The sequence below is a fragment of the Habropoda laboriosa genome, unplaced genomic scaffold, assembly GCF_001263275.1.
Source record: "Habropoda laboriosa isolate 0110345459 unplaced genomic scaffold, ASM126327v1 scaffold18, whole genome shotgun sequence".
NCBI classification, from domain to species: Eukaryota; Metazoa; Arthropoda; class Insecta; order Hymenoptera; family Apidae; genus Habropoda; species Habropoda laboriosa.
This window is the reverse complement of record NW_017100152.1, coordinates 1,898,742-1,913,586: the sequence shown is the minus strand read 5'-3', so window position 1 is coordinate 1,913,586 and position 14,845 is coordinate 1,898,742. Positions and strand designations below refer to the sequence as shown.

Below are 14,845 nucleotides of genomic sequence, written 5' to 3'. Positions count from 1 at the left end.
TCGTCATGCAGAATACTATCAGACTATAGGGGAAAAAATATAAGGCCCCATTTAAAAAAAACTGAGTTGATCTTGAGATCATCTAGGCGCCTCCACCTACAACGCCGCCGTATACATAAAATGATTTCCCCCCTGGAACAGAACGTTTTTCATTCGACCGATTTTTTCGTATCTCTTTCCATTTTGGAGAAAACTCAATTGATCACTTTATAAGAATCCCCCCCTCTGTGCGTGTGTGTGTGTATATATATATTTACATCTAATTGGATAATTTGGTGTTCATTGCATTAAACTGGCACAAAAATAATGAAAACTTCCATGTATCAATGAATATAGTGTGCACGCTTAACAATGATTAACCTCTTGTATTAAAAAACAACGTCTTAACTATTCTTCTCTTCTTGAAATCAAACTAAAGCAAGTAACTTTGAACTTTGATATTAAACGAAGAAAATTTTTGTCCTCATTATTTTTATAGTATTCTAATAGTTAGGGACAAGGAAACGCAGAGAGATAGCAACAATTAATCCACGGATGAATCTCGTTCCAAAGGATTATTGCACCCGTTACAACACAACGAGCAGACCAAGGTGCTTTAAAAGTTCATGAGATAAAATTATGCATATATATACATGTACAGGGTGCCCTATTTTTATTTATAAATGCAATTATCTCTAAAACCGTCCGTTATTAGAAAAAGTCTAAAAAAGTATAGTTAGTTTGTCTGTATGTGGACGCGTGAAGAACATATAATGGTCAACAGTTTTTTTTTAAATGTAATATAATTTTGGATGCATTATTCGATGCATCTCGGTATTCTCTACAAAAAAGTTTTAACCTATTTATGTCGAAAAGTCATTAGTTTAAAAGATATATTTATCTCAAAATGTATAGCAAAGTGATTGTATTGTATTATGATTGTATCCGCAATCACTTAGTTGCCAACCCAATAGTAGTCTTTCAGAACAGTAGGCATCGCTGCTACATCACTTTGCAATACTTATTAAAATTAAAATATCTCCTAAATTAGCGATTTTTCGATATGAGTAGGTAAATATTTTTGTCTGCTGAATTGATGCTGAAATGCATCAAATACGGGGTACGGGGTATTACCGTTTGAATGGTCAAAAAAATCGAATTTTTTTTTGAATTTTTTCACACTTTGAGACCTTAAAAATATTCCTGCACAGTATTATAACTAAATTCGTAAAATTGTCGGAGTTATAGAGTTTAAAAGGACACAACTCCCGTACGCCGCGGCGTACCGCGACAGCAGGAGCCACAATTTCGTACACAGCGTTCCCAATATATTGAAAGGCTTTCTTTGTCGTTCTCTTTGTTAGTAGACAATCAAGTAGATAAAGTAGAAACACATTAAATACAAACTTGTGGTGTGAACGCGAATTTTTCAAATTAATATAATTCATACTAGCGTGTCCGTTGTTTGTATACATGAGTATGATTGGAATGCAACGGCGCGACGAATGTTTGGTTTTTTGTAAACATTGTCGAAGATTTTTACAAATTCTTAATGTCATGAGAGTGAAAATAGGGCCCAAGTTTAAAAATATTCGCTGATAATAGTGATGCCGAGCGTATCTTGCGCTCTAATAAGCAGACGTCGCAGGAGTCTAAGGAAGAAAGAACTGCTCGCAGACAACAAATGGCAGCTAAATAGCAATTTTTTGAAGCTAAGGAAGGAGTACTGTACAGTCCTGATATAGCTGATTAAGGGTATGTTAGCAATATCAGCCGTTATTCGCATTATAACTGCATGACGAACTTTAAACGCGTTTTTCTCGAAACATCATTTTTCAACATAGGTAGACCCTATTTGCAACCCGTTGGCGTACATATACAGTATATGATTGGCTATGGCCGGAACCACGAACTTTTATCTTAAAAATTACTATTTCTTTTAAGCCACATAATGCTCATATTTTTCTTGTTTCAAGTGTTACCATTTTTGTTAATATTTAGTTATTTATAGTTCATTGGGGTTCCAGCCATAGCGGTATTCATTAGGATTAAAATAAGCTTTAATTTTTTTATTTCCGATGATTAGATCGGCCAGAAATGATCCGTCCAACACAGCAACTTTTTTTCACAGACAGTTAAACAACCAGCTGTAACTTTGTAAATATTCAATAAAATTACTTGTAAATATTTAAAGTGTAATTTTAAGCATATTCGAAGATGTGTGCCAAATGCCAGATTTGTAAGCCTAATAGCTTTTTTATAATAAATTCTCAAAGATTGCGTAAAAAACGGAAGGTCAAATGGTAATACCCCCTTAATGCATCAAAAATTATATAATTCCATTTAAACAAATAATGTTAACCTTCAAATCTCCTCTACACGTCTACATACAGGCAAACTGACTATACTAAATTAAGTTCTATTTGAAACATTTCTTTTAATAACGAACAGTTCTGGAGATAATTGCATTTATAGATTAAAATAGGGCAACCTGTACACACACAGACGCACGCGCGCACACACACACACACACTGGGTGAGGCACCTAACTTGATCACCTCGAATAATTTCTAAATTATGCGTTGTACAAAAAATTATTTCTACAAAGGTTACATGGTATCAAGAGGGACATCACGTGGTGTACACGACTTCTTTATAAGTGAAGGCGTTTAGGAGATTGAAAGGTCAACTTTGTTTTTTTAAATGGAATGCCTTATTTTTTTTTACGGCAGTTCAAAAGCTCATTAATTTCCAAGTAGAAAAGTACTAAACATTGTTTGTCCTAAAGCTAATAATTAACGAGATATTAACAAAAGTTTGATCCGCATAAGGCCGGGAATTGTCTCTGAAGTAAGTGTGGCACACGCTTCACGAATTCGTTCTTGCATATCCTCTACCGTTGTTGGTAGATATTCATGATACACTTTATTTTTTAAAGTACCCCAGAGAAAATAATCCAATGGTGACAGGTCTGGTGAACGAGAAGGCTATGATCTTCCAACGCGACCTTATGCGGATCAAACTTTTGTTAATATCTCGTTAATTATTAGCTTTAGGACAAACAATGTTTAGTACTTTTCTACTTGGAAATTAATGAGCTTTTAAACTGCCGTAAAAAAAAAAAATAAGGCATTCCATTTAAAAAAAACAAAATTGACCTTTCAATCTCCTAAACGCCTCCATTTATAAAGAAGTCGTGTACACCACGTGGTGTCCCTCTCGATACCATGTAACCTTTGTAGAAATAATTTTTTGTACAGCGCATAATTTAGAAGTTATTCGAGGTGATTAAGTTAGATGCCTCACACTGTATATATATCTGTTTCATTTCTTTATTATCAGCATCTTCTTTAACAATATCACTGAGTATTATTCTTCTTCATTATGGCGCTCTTACTGGTGTCTTTCAACTAACGTTCTCGTAAGTCTTATAACTGTAGGATCTTAACATGTCCCTTCCTTTAGTTACCCTAAGTTATTCTTAAACAAGTGTTTACGTGATACGAATGTTCGTATATAATGGAGGATGATGGAGTAATTCGTGTTTTGCGAATTCAACAATGATTTTTCGCCTCTAAGTACAGCTACGGTTTTTTTTAATTATTTTTTCTTTTTCATTTAAGTTGAATCGCATGTTTTATCTCATTACAACGCCTAGCACATTCACCATTTGTACACTACCGACGCACGATTACACGCAAGATCGGATATCGAGAACAATAATTTTACTATACAATCTTTGCCTCTTTAATAGTAAAAATATAGTTTTGGAAAAAAGTAATCCGTGCTGCCATTCGAGTCTCTAGTACACTCACTTTACACGAACAATGTGACATGGATGTTGTGGGCAATCTATTTCGTTAAGTTAAAATACAATAGAAATGGTTTATACGTAGACGAAAGTGAACGAGGGCTGGAAGGGGAATCGTTTAAAAAAAATACGTAGAGGATATGTGAAAAAAGAAGAAATAAACCACTTAAACGACTTAATACTTCTTTGCTTAAGTTCATTTACTCGTTACGGATTCAACGAACGAAAGTTTGCGATAACTATTAGGCTAGTTAAAAAGGAACGTCTTCGTATTTCAATGATTCTCTTCATCGAGATTCAAGTATACGGTGATTACGCGGTGAAGGATAAACCAAAAAAGATAGTCATGCAGACTGGTATTCAGCGTGATATAGTAACAATATCTCACTCAGAGAATAATACAATCCCTTCGTGTTTTTCTTTTTTTTCTTCAACTAAAATACTGTAATCTACGATAGAAGTGTGTTATCAGCTAAAGGTACAACGATACGTTTGCTATTTTCTTTAGGAAAAAAAGAATGTTAATTCCAATGCGGTACTGTCCGTATCGTTACCAAAATGATGTGTACAACACGTAACGACGCACTGTTGAAGAATGTTTCGATGCGAGAGACAGATCGTGAAGCTAATCAAACAAACGTCTGATATGATTAGGGTGCTTGACTGATCTCTGAATCGCCTTAAAAAGGTAATCCTAATCAAAACGTTCCTGCTACAAAGATAAGTGAAACGTTCGATGAAACGATATCCTTGCTATTACGCACCCAACACGTTTCTTTAACGTCGAACGTTACCCCACAACTCTTGGATCTTCGTCTCCATCGTCTCCGTTGCCTCTTCGGCTATTCGATCGAAGCAATCCGACAGGAACGTGTACTGTGAACAAAATGTTAATCGTTCGACCGCAAACGTAGTTGAACTATATTTTATAACACCGTACAAAAGAGGCAGCAATAAAGCAAAATCGTTTAGGATATATCATCCAGGGTACATAGATTATACTAACTACTACGAGAAGGAACGAGTCGTCATCTTGTATTAGCACTTTGGTATCAAAAGAAATCATTTAAGTCAATTTACAGTAGCACATTCAGGTACAGCAATTAATCTTTTGAAAAATAATATTACTTACATAAGGTGTAAAGAGCTTAAGCCAACGCAGTGGACGGTAGTCCTGAAGGGTATACTGGAAGCAGAACGCCATTCCTTCTTCGTCTATTTCCCATCGTTTAATGGTGTTCCATTTAAGTTCAAACACATGGGATTCCAAAGTGCCGTCCTCTTTCGCTCCTTGCAACTTGAACGCTGCTGCTCCTACAATGGGAACGAGATGTCCTTTCTTCCTCGAGTCGCACGCGCAATGTGGAAACACGATATCGCCGTAACCACTTAATTCTTTTGCCAATTTTAGGTACTGTAAGCAAAGAAAAATAAGCAAAAGGGAATTAATATTAAATAGGATTGGAGGTGAACATTAAGAATAAACGATACCTCATGTTTCCTCGACACGTCTTGCAACGCTTTCAACTGGTACAGTCTTTCACCGGCTGTGATATGACCTCTGTTTACTTCGTCGACAGTCTGCCAGAAGATCCAGGTTAACGCTTTGTCGCTGAGTGGTCTGTCTAGATTGAAAAGCCACCTTCTTACCGCCAGACACGTTACGCTAGCGGTAGAGTAGTTCTGAACGTACAAAGTGTGAGGGTGCTCATGGGGTTGCAGCTTCCGTTCTAAAGAAGAAGCAGCACAATCAGTGATACGAAATAATCAGAAAAATTGCATAGTCTTTTAATTAGCTACGTACCGAAATTGTATTCGACGATCTCGAAGAGATAAAAGTGTTTCGCTGTATCTGTATCTAAACCTACTCTATTACAAACTGCATCGTACACATCGCTGACAGTGGCAGCTTTAGCGACTGTAACGGTAACAACTTCGCGATCAGGCAGGAGTATTTTTAAATCTACAGCTGGCCCTTGGTCTCCGTCTTCCTCGAGTCTATCGGACAAGAATTCCTGCATGATATCGCTATCAGCAATAACTCGCACGGCGCAAACCTTTTCCAAGTACTGCTCTAACCCTCGCCTTCTTGCATCGAGCTGCAGCTCACTCAATCTGCACAAGTGTAACACAACACATTTATGGATGAAACTGTATTATTATGCATTCCCATTGTAGATCTAGCTATTCGATCGATAGAGTTAATAGGAGATGTCGTACTGGAATGGCCATTTGCCAGGGAGCTTAGGGAAGTCGAAGCCAATGAATTCCTTCTTGAGGGCCATATGCAGGGCAGCGAATTCCCGATAGCGTCGAGAACACAAATGCCTGCCTGCCATGTGAACGTTAAACACCACGTAACGCTCGTGTTCCCTCTCGCGCACGTGATAATCCGGCACGCTGATGGGCAAAGATCGCTTCTCGCTGTAGTCCATCGAAGCGTAGCTAAGGAAAGGTGCATTCGATCCATGTAAATGTATGAAAAGTAACAACTAGGAAGTAACTCCTGAAGCCAGCACGCCTTCAGTAGCAGTCAACTTAGATCTGTCCTCTGGCTGATATTCGTACCTGAGATCCTCGAAAGGCTCGAGCTTTTCCGCTTCCTGCGGTGTGACAGAGATGACGGTCAACGTGAGAACATCGCCACCGGATTTGATCAGGTCCACCACTTGCTTATGGGTGGCCCCCTCGACGTTCACATTGTTTCTACGCAACAAAGACCAGAGTTTATCCTCCGTAGAGCGATACGAACCACGTAGCGCAGATCTTTACCCGCCTGTGATCGCTCTTAATTGCGATCTACAGCGTCTGCGGTTCTCCATCCACTCGCATTGCATCGCGGTCACGTAACACGTCAACATCTTGCCAGTCTACGCGTTTATTAGCGCGATATCGGGAAAAAATTCTCGATAATAAAATCTCACAGAGGTAAAAGCGCAGAGAGGAGGAAAATATCTCTGCCTACTCGTGATTCTACGGTTAGTTTGTACTTTCACGAATCACGGAAAGAAACAGGTGACCAGCCTTGCCCGGGTTTCGAATTCCACACGTGAAAGGACGAGTGTTATTGGTCGCAAGCGGGGGCACGGCCCTGCTTTGATTCACAATCTGCGCTCCAACTGGACGCAAACAGCGCACTTTATACTTTTCCCTATCGCCTTCTATCCCTCTCGACTCTATTTTATTATCTGTCATTCTGCAGCGAAGCGTGTTTACAAGATAACACACATCTTCCTCGAAAAAATTTCCAATATTTGATCATTGGATCTAGCGATACCTTACCTCTTCAATTGTACTCTTGAACGATGCCTGTTAATCTTAATTGCGGATTGGCCTGTAGAAAATCGAGATTGAAAGAGTAAAGAAAAAGTTTTTTTCCTGAAAACTTTTTGCAAATGAGTTGATACACGAGTATTTTTAACGCGAGATCCTATTTTTATAGTTGGAGGAATTGTACGCGTTTTGCCCTGGATGTCTATCGATGCAACAGCAAGTCGCCTCGTGCCTCCTACCTGCTGGTAAACCGTAACGAAACCAATCGAAGGAAACAGCAGTAGTTGCCTGCTATTGATCGAATTATCTCTTTTCTTGCGACGCAGTCTGGTCAAAAAGAAGTCACATCGCGATAGAACGAAACTTTTACGTCTGCCACAGGCTTTTTATCGAGCATCTTTGATCGATCTTGTCAAAATCGCAATCAAGTGGTTAATGACACGCCAAAGATTGTATAGGAAGTAAAACATCCTATACAATCTCCCCTTCTTCGTTATTAAATACAGCGAACGAACATCTTTCATCACCGAGGTTTCAATTCGTTGGATTCACCATGACGCGACGTTTGATATACCCATACTTAATTGATAATTGACAAGATTTACGATTGTGAAGATACGATCGATACGATTTTCGAACTCTTTACAGGAGAAAGTTCAATCGTTCATCAACCTCATATCGAAGGGAAATAAATATTCAAGATTTTGGCATTTGCTCCATCCGTTTTCGTAACTGTTCAACTCTGGAAGCGTTAATCACCAGAGTAATGGATGTAATTACGAAGAAGAGAAAGCTGAACGAGCAGATTGCAATAAATTCGCTGAATTTACGTTAACGTCCCGAAGTAATCGAAGAATTGTCATTATTCAGCGGAGAAAATAGTCTAGCTGTGTGACAATGTTATCATCGCGTATTTTTGCAGAATCTGTCGGGTATTTAGCGCAACAGATATTGAGAACAAAAGCGACACACGTAGCGTAGAAAAGAGGTCACGTACGTTTATCCGAATGTATTTACATTTATCGATAGTCTATCAATGCGATGAACAGATGACACATTTCAACGGGACCGTGATGATCACTTCGCTATTAATGAATTATCAAGCATGATGACATTCATGAATATTGGCTATCGTTTGCGATCTTATCTCGTCCGAGGGAAAATCTGGGATATTTAGAAGGTGGTCGTTTATTAGATCAAACTTATAAAATAGTGTAATCTTCATAAATATGCGAATAGGTAGGTAGAGTTGGACAACTGGTTGAAAAATAGCAGAAGAAAACCATTTACCGTACGTGGTGCTTCTTCCTTCCTTCCAGCTATACATTCCTGTAATTACCTGATTGATCCAATCAGATTGGACCAGGTACGATTAGTAGAGCTAATTATAGCTGTAAATTGTACAGGTGAGTCGATGTGGTGACGATGAAACTGCAATGTTCCGTAGGAAGTCGATTCAAAAGAAATCGTGCTTAATGAGATGTCGAGATGGAAATGATTAGCTACTTCATTAATATGACCGTTCGTTGTAATTCATTTATGCTTAGAAAACTGATTCGTAGCACTGATCTTTAACGTTGCACACGTTCGATCGCTATTTGTTTTCGTTATTACTTTCGAAGTCTGCTTAAAGACGCGCGGTTTCAAGGTACGTAATCACCTTGATGAAACATCCATTTCGCTCTAATTTAATATCGTGCCCTTGGTGGCTAAAAAAAATCCATCCATGGGATTGCATACGTGTAACCACTTGTTAGAAGCCACACAAGGCACAAACCTTTTAGCTGGTGCACCGAAGACGGGAATCAAGTTTCTAAGTCGTCTTTCCTTCAATTTCGCGCAATTCTAGGGCGTTCTATCACTCAATCTTTCCATAACCGTTACATCTCTTCTACTCTTTCCGATTAATGCGTACAGGCTTTCCCAAAATATTCGCTAATTATTGATATACGTTGCACACTTAAGTGATGAAAAAATCTGCACGAACGTTGTAAGGTAGTAAACATCCGATTAGCTCGAGGCAGTTCAAGTAAGTACGGTGACCTATTGCGTGTATGCTAGATAATAAATTGAGTAATTCACCATAATGTATTTTTCTCTCGCGGCGATGCTTCTTCGAGTCATCGTTGAACAAAAGGAAAAATACCAAAATTTTCGTAGCTACGATCAAGAATTGAATTTCATGCGAATAGTTTTCTTCCGTTCGTCCTCGACGATGCCTCGCAAGAATAACATTAGCAATCCGAACGAGCCTATGATACCGTTATGCACCACGCACAGAATCGCTGGAACGTGTGCCTCTCTGTTCCTTCCTTTTTTTTCTGTCTGGCAATTACATCGTTAATTACACAACGATCGGTGAATTTATTTAAGAGCTATTAAAACGCTTTTTAACTACGCATTCCAGGCTGACGATACGCCTGAGTCCATCCGCGATTTAAATTCCACGCGATACACGCTCTGGACGAAAGTGTAATTTATTTTCGCGGTTATAATCCCGTTGTAACAACAGCTGTTTCGCGTTGAAACGCTACGTCTTCTCGTCTTACCGTAAACTGTGGTAAAAGAAAACAATATGAGTTGATTTTCCTTTCATTTCAGATTGCATCTTCATTCGCCGACTATTGACACTTGATCACCGCATAAATACAAAGCTGGATAAAGTCGATTGCTCCGGTGAAGAGAATCATTTTCACCACTCTGATTTACGCCCGTAAACACGCGTGTCACGATGTTTCGACTAGTCGTCGAGTTGTGGCTCTCTGTTGAACGGACGCTTTACTACGAAGGCAATCGCCGGTCTTGCGAATTCAACGGCAAAAGATCTACGCGATAACACCTCTATTAGGGTAAATACTCCGGGTTAGATGTTCGGTACCGGAAGTGTGACAACGAAAGGCTAATAATCACGTGTAAACCAAACGCAATGTAAATTGTCATCTAAAGCACAGTGCGTGAACTATGGGACACATCTTCGTGGTTTCTGGGTGGATTATTAGACGACCAATCAAACGCAGATTAATAATCTATGGCTTGATTAATGGTGCGTATGCAGCGGTAATTTCAAAAATAAAAAACGGGAGAACAGAACAATTCAGTTGCAAAAGACACACTCGAATTATGTTACACTGATTCTACGCATTTTCAAATGTTTACGTGTTTAAGAAATGCACTTGCCTATTACAATCTTTTGTATATTGAGAGTAGAATTCTTGAAATTTTTTTTTATGCAAATCCTTCCGTTCGATTTATGAACAGATGAAAAAAGTATCTCTGACATTATTCGTTGGAAAACTCGATACTGTGTCATATTTCAAGCACGATAGGCATGTATTGTGAACGGAAATACAAACAAAATTATAGAAATTACCGACCGTTCGCTCGCAGTTTAAGTGTCTTTATTCAGGAAGTTCGAGGTGCAGACGTCTGTCCTCCTATACGTACTGTTATTTCAATTACATTGGTATATACAACGATACGATCGTAAATCACGTATAAATGAGAAGCGTCCGATAGACTTCTAGAGCTAGCACGTTTCCAGTAAACTAACATGTTCTATCGCCTGAAAGTTAAAGTGGAAAACACACGCTTAAAATATACTCAAATTTTCCCTTGAACACAGTCGACTTTTCGGAAGATAATTCCAGGAGAACGTACATAGATCTTTTCATTATGTACTTCCGCGATACTTAGGTACGTTTCACGCGTGAGGTTTCGCGTCAGTTCACGCACAGTTAACCACGAAATAAACAGGAAAATTGAGAAAGGAAGAGATCAAGTATATCATTCGCGATTTATTACCATCATTCGGTTAGTATCTTGATAGAGAACTTTCAGATGAAATGTAAACCCTGCCAAGAAACCGTCGCGCGTCGTTTCCAACCAGAGGAATCGATTAAAACGAATATCACACTATCACAATACTATTTATATAGTTTATACTTCTCCAAGTAAAGAAAAAAGAAAAAGAAGGAAAAGAAAGAAAAAAAGAAACAGATGTCTATAGTGTGACAATAAAAATCTATTGGAACAGGCTTTCAGCAAGCTAGGTTTCTGGAAGCACATCAAATAAATGATCTTATGCATCGCATAGATTCCTTCAAAACGGGTTATACACTTGATCTTTGTCCCAATAAAAGATTCTCTCCCTCTTCCTGAAGGTAGGAGTCGGGAGCCGTTTGACAGGTAGGCAGGCAAAGCGATCATTGCCAAATAGAAACACTGAAGTAGGAAAGAAGAAATTCAACAAGGAAAAAATAAAAGAAGGGAGGAAAAATGTTACTCACACTTCGAGTATACGATCACCTTTCCGTATACCGGCTTTCTCGGCAGCACCCCGGGGTAATACGGCGCTGACATGCTGAAGTGGCGCGTACAGTTCCCCGTTGATGCTCCTTAGTTGTCCACCCTCGCTGACCTGACCCCGTACATTGAACCCGAAACCGGTCTCGGTTTTGTAAATGGTCACGCATCTCGGTCCCTGCCTGATCGGATCGTTCGATTGATTCACCGGTTGCTGAGGCACATTCGCGTTCCTCGTTACGTCCTCGTTCGCGGCTGGCAAGCGCTGCACCTCCGACTCGCAGTCCGCCATCTTACTCTCTGACCGCCCATTGATCTTCTGCTCGTACGGAGATCCGCCGCGAGACTGCGCCTCTGTAGTCATTTCGCTTTTCTCTTTCTGTTTCCCCCCCTTTCGACTTCCTTCTTTGTTCCTTCCTCGCGAGTTCAGTATTCTCCGCCAGGGAGTCAGCTTTGAAATCAGCTGTTACCATGAATCGTAACGCCTTTTTTTCCAATACGGAAATAAATCTATTATTGAGTAATGTTATGTTCTTTTTTAATTAGTATAAATGTATCTGAAGTGTGATGAGTCGTTTGATTAGTGAGTGAATGAAGGGATTCGTTGTCAGATGCTACGTTAGTCTGAACGAGCGTTGGCGCTCTTTGGTAGGATGCTGCATGATCTTACAACATTGAGGAACATGAGACGTGGAACATGTACATATTTTGAAATGAGAAATTAATGAGGTACGCATGAATGATTCGCATAATGCTTCGTTCTTGTAAATGTTAGTAAGAATGGAAACATTACTTTTTTTTTCAAATTGTCAAATATAGTGCGATGTATTTGGCGGAATTACGCATGCGTGGTGTCTCTAACCTCATTACGAAATAACTACGAATTAATGCGATTTTAAAATTCAAATTATTAAAAGTACGATACATTTTAAATGCTTATATTTTAAGTCTGCTCCATTTCGACACTAAGAATCATGCATAATTTCGAGGTTTTGAGTATGATGAAAATATAAAGACAAATGCCATTTATATCTGCAATATATTAAATAATTATTAGATACATTTATGTGCGGTAGTCGTTTTAAAGTCACGTCACTCGTATGTACAACTTTTCATTCCATCTTAATTCACACCACTGTTTTTCGTAATCATTCTCAGTATGATTTACTTTTTAATTGATTAAACGACAAGGATTGCATTTTAATTTATACACAAATAATCATTTTTCTCTGATAACGATTTTTTGATACAATTTTTTTTTTCAGTTCACTCCTACCTCTTGTTTCATGTTTTGTTGAATTGATATTGAGTTAAACGATAGTCATCGTTTTATCGAATCGGATATTTCGAGGAGATGTGTAAGGTCGGTGGAATTCTTTACGTTCAACTTGAACCGAGCGAAGAGAAAAGAGAACACTGATCGCGCAGAAAAAGGATGATCTTGAGAATATAAAATCATTAATCGTAATACTGTTGAATCGATCGGTTTAATCTATCTATACCCTCAGTTCTCGATAACGCACAAGAGAAATTATTCGAAAAATTTCCGAGTATCTCTTACAAAAGCTTTGGTACCTGTACCGGTGATATCTTTCTTCTTCGTTTGCGCATTCCTGAGGATATCGTGAAATAGTCGACACATACAAATCGCTATAAAATCACGCATTGCATTCACACTTAGAGAGAAAGAGGGAGGGGGGAGGGGGGCGAAAACATTGGATCGGAATTTTCTTTCGCTTTTTAAAGAAAATCGAGTCTTGATCAAACCTCCGTATTCGCAGACTGCGCTCGTTTGCAAGGAAAGCAATACAAATAAGAAAAGAGAGCAACTTCAGATAAAAGAAAGCGTAAACTCTCGGTGCGGTGTATTTCTGTCAATAAAATTTACATGTATCCCTCAAGTGTATGTACTTCTCTTTGATCTCGATAAAAAGGAAAGCGTGCAATTAGAAATTTCATTCTTAATTCCTTAACTTAACGAATCATTACAACTGACATTATGCAATACTCCTTTCCTCCTTTCTTTAACATCTTCCAGCACGTTCTTAAAAAGTGAAACTCTGAGAACATGGAGGTTTAGGTGAACCTTAAGACTTCGTATGATAGTATGTGCGTATATGTACATCACATGAATACTTTAAGATAATCTAATAAACGTGATTGTACCGATAACATGCCCTTTGTAAGGTAACCCAAGAGTAAAAGGAACGTGCATACATTAAAAATGTTCGAACTTATTTAAGTCTGACTAAGCATTTAGTACAACAGCGCTTTCCATTATATAAAATTCGAAGATATTCCTAACAAACGGTTCACCGTTGATAAATCTGAGACTTGTCGAATCGGAGCGAACCGCTAAATTTTCTTGCGCATAATATACAGACTGTACATAAAATACACGTGTTGGATTCTGGGCTAAAGTTTTCTCGACAAAAAGATTCTCGTTCCAAATGAGTTCCCTTGGCATCGTCTAACGTGTTTATGGCAAAATTGAACTTCATATGTTACGAAGTAAAATCGAACGGTAAGTCTAGAATTATGAAATTTCAATAGAGAGATGAAATCGTAATTAATCGTTATGCTAACATGGCGGCGTTCTTGTGAACGAAAAATTACAAATAGAAAAGAAAATAAAAAATCAAGTTGAGACGAAATCCTAACAGGGCTTATCACATATTCATATTGTATAATCTTTCACGATATCTTTCTGTTAAAAGTCCGTATCGTGCACACTGAATTTCATGGCGCAGGAAATACACGGTAATATCATTGCCTTTTGTAACAACAATTTAGTATTACGATTTTCCTTGCAACTATTTAATATAGGTACATTCAACAAACAGACGGTTAGACAGAGTTGATAGCTATAAATCGGACAAATTTAGACATTCATTCCTCGCATGGACATTGATATTTTAGGGTACGGAAATTGCCTGAATAAGAAACTCTGTGATGAAACGTCTATGCAAATACCGTTTTAAACAGAATTTCTACTATTATTCCCATTTAATATAGGCGCCCTACATTTTACGGCGTAATCGTTAAAACATCTTTTTATTTTTGCCTCTAACGAGTATCTACGGAAAATTCATATTAAAAAAGCATTTGCATCTGTAACAACGCGATTGGATACGTTCTTAAATTATATCAACGTTAACTCTTCACATACTTTTGTTCGTGAATATTTTTTTGTATATCTGAAGTACACCTCGTTATCGAGCGATAAAACCACCTTGTTCTCGAAAAAAAAGCTGCCGTGATAGCTTGAAATAATTATGTTCGAATGTACAATGTTTACAATCTATTGATCCTTTGACGAATGGAATCGCTTGAAATCAAAAGTACCCATCTCATGATACCCCGATGATAGATTGTGAACTAAAATTCTGTTCATGCATTGGAGAAAGGGATCCATTAGCTTTCTAAAAGCTTAAAATTATAAATCACATTGTTCCTTCTCTTATTCTCATATAATACACG

At 38.2% G+C, this 14,845-nt stretch overlaps 1 protein-coding gene across 1 annotated transcript; it reads right to left on the bottom strand.

Moving 5' to 3' along the window:
• Positions 1–4,539: 4,539 nt before the first annotated feature.
• LOC108575637 (sorting nexin-27-like) lies at positions 4,540–11,669 on the bottom strand. Its single transcript, XM_017938481.1, has 7 exons — positions 11,350–11,669; positions 6,359–6,496; positions 6,011–6,235; positions 5,595–5,905; positions 5,282–5,520; positions 4,923–5,204; positions 4,540–4,666 (listed from the first exon to the last, which is right to left on the bottom strand). The coding sequence occupies exons 1-7, from the start codon at positions 11,655–11,657 to the stop codon at positions 4,568–4,570; spliced, it is 1,602 nt and encodes a 533-aa protein (XP_017793970.1). The 5' UTR covers positions 11,658–11,669; the 3' UTR covers positions 4,540–4,567.
• Between the last annotated feature and the right edge of the window lie 3,176 nt (positions 11,670–14,845).

What these genes read in the sequence shown, in the direction of transcription:
- LOC108575637 (XM_017938481.1), bottom strand. Translation starts at nt 11,657, where the DNA reads ATGGCGGACTGCGAGTCGGAGGTGCAGCGCTTGCCAGCCGCGAACGAG. An exon ending in GATCGTCGAATACAATTTCG is followed by an intron (nt 5,521 to 5,594) that starts GTACGTAGCTAA and finishes CTTCTTCTTTAG; the next exon opens with AACGGAAGCTGCAACCCCAT. An exon ending in ACGTGTCGAGGAAACATGAG is followed by an intron (nt 5,205 to 5,281) that starts GTATCGTTTATT and finishes CTTTGCTTACAG; the next exon opens with TACCTAAAATTGGCAAAAGA.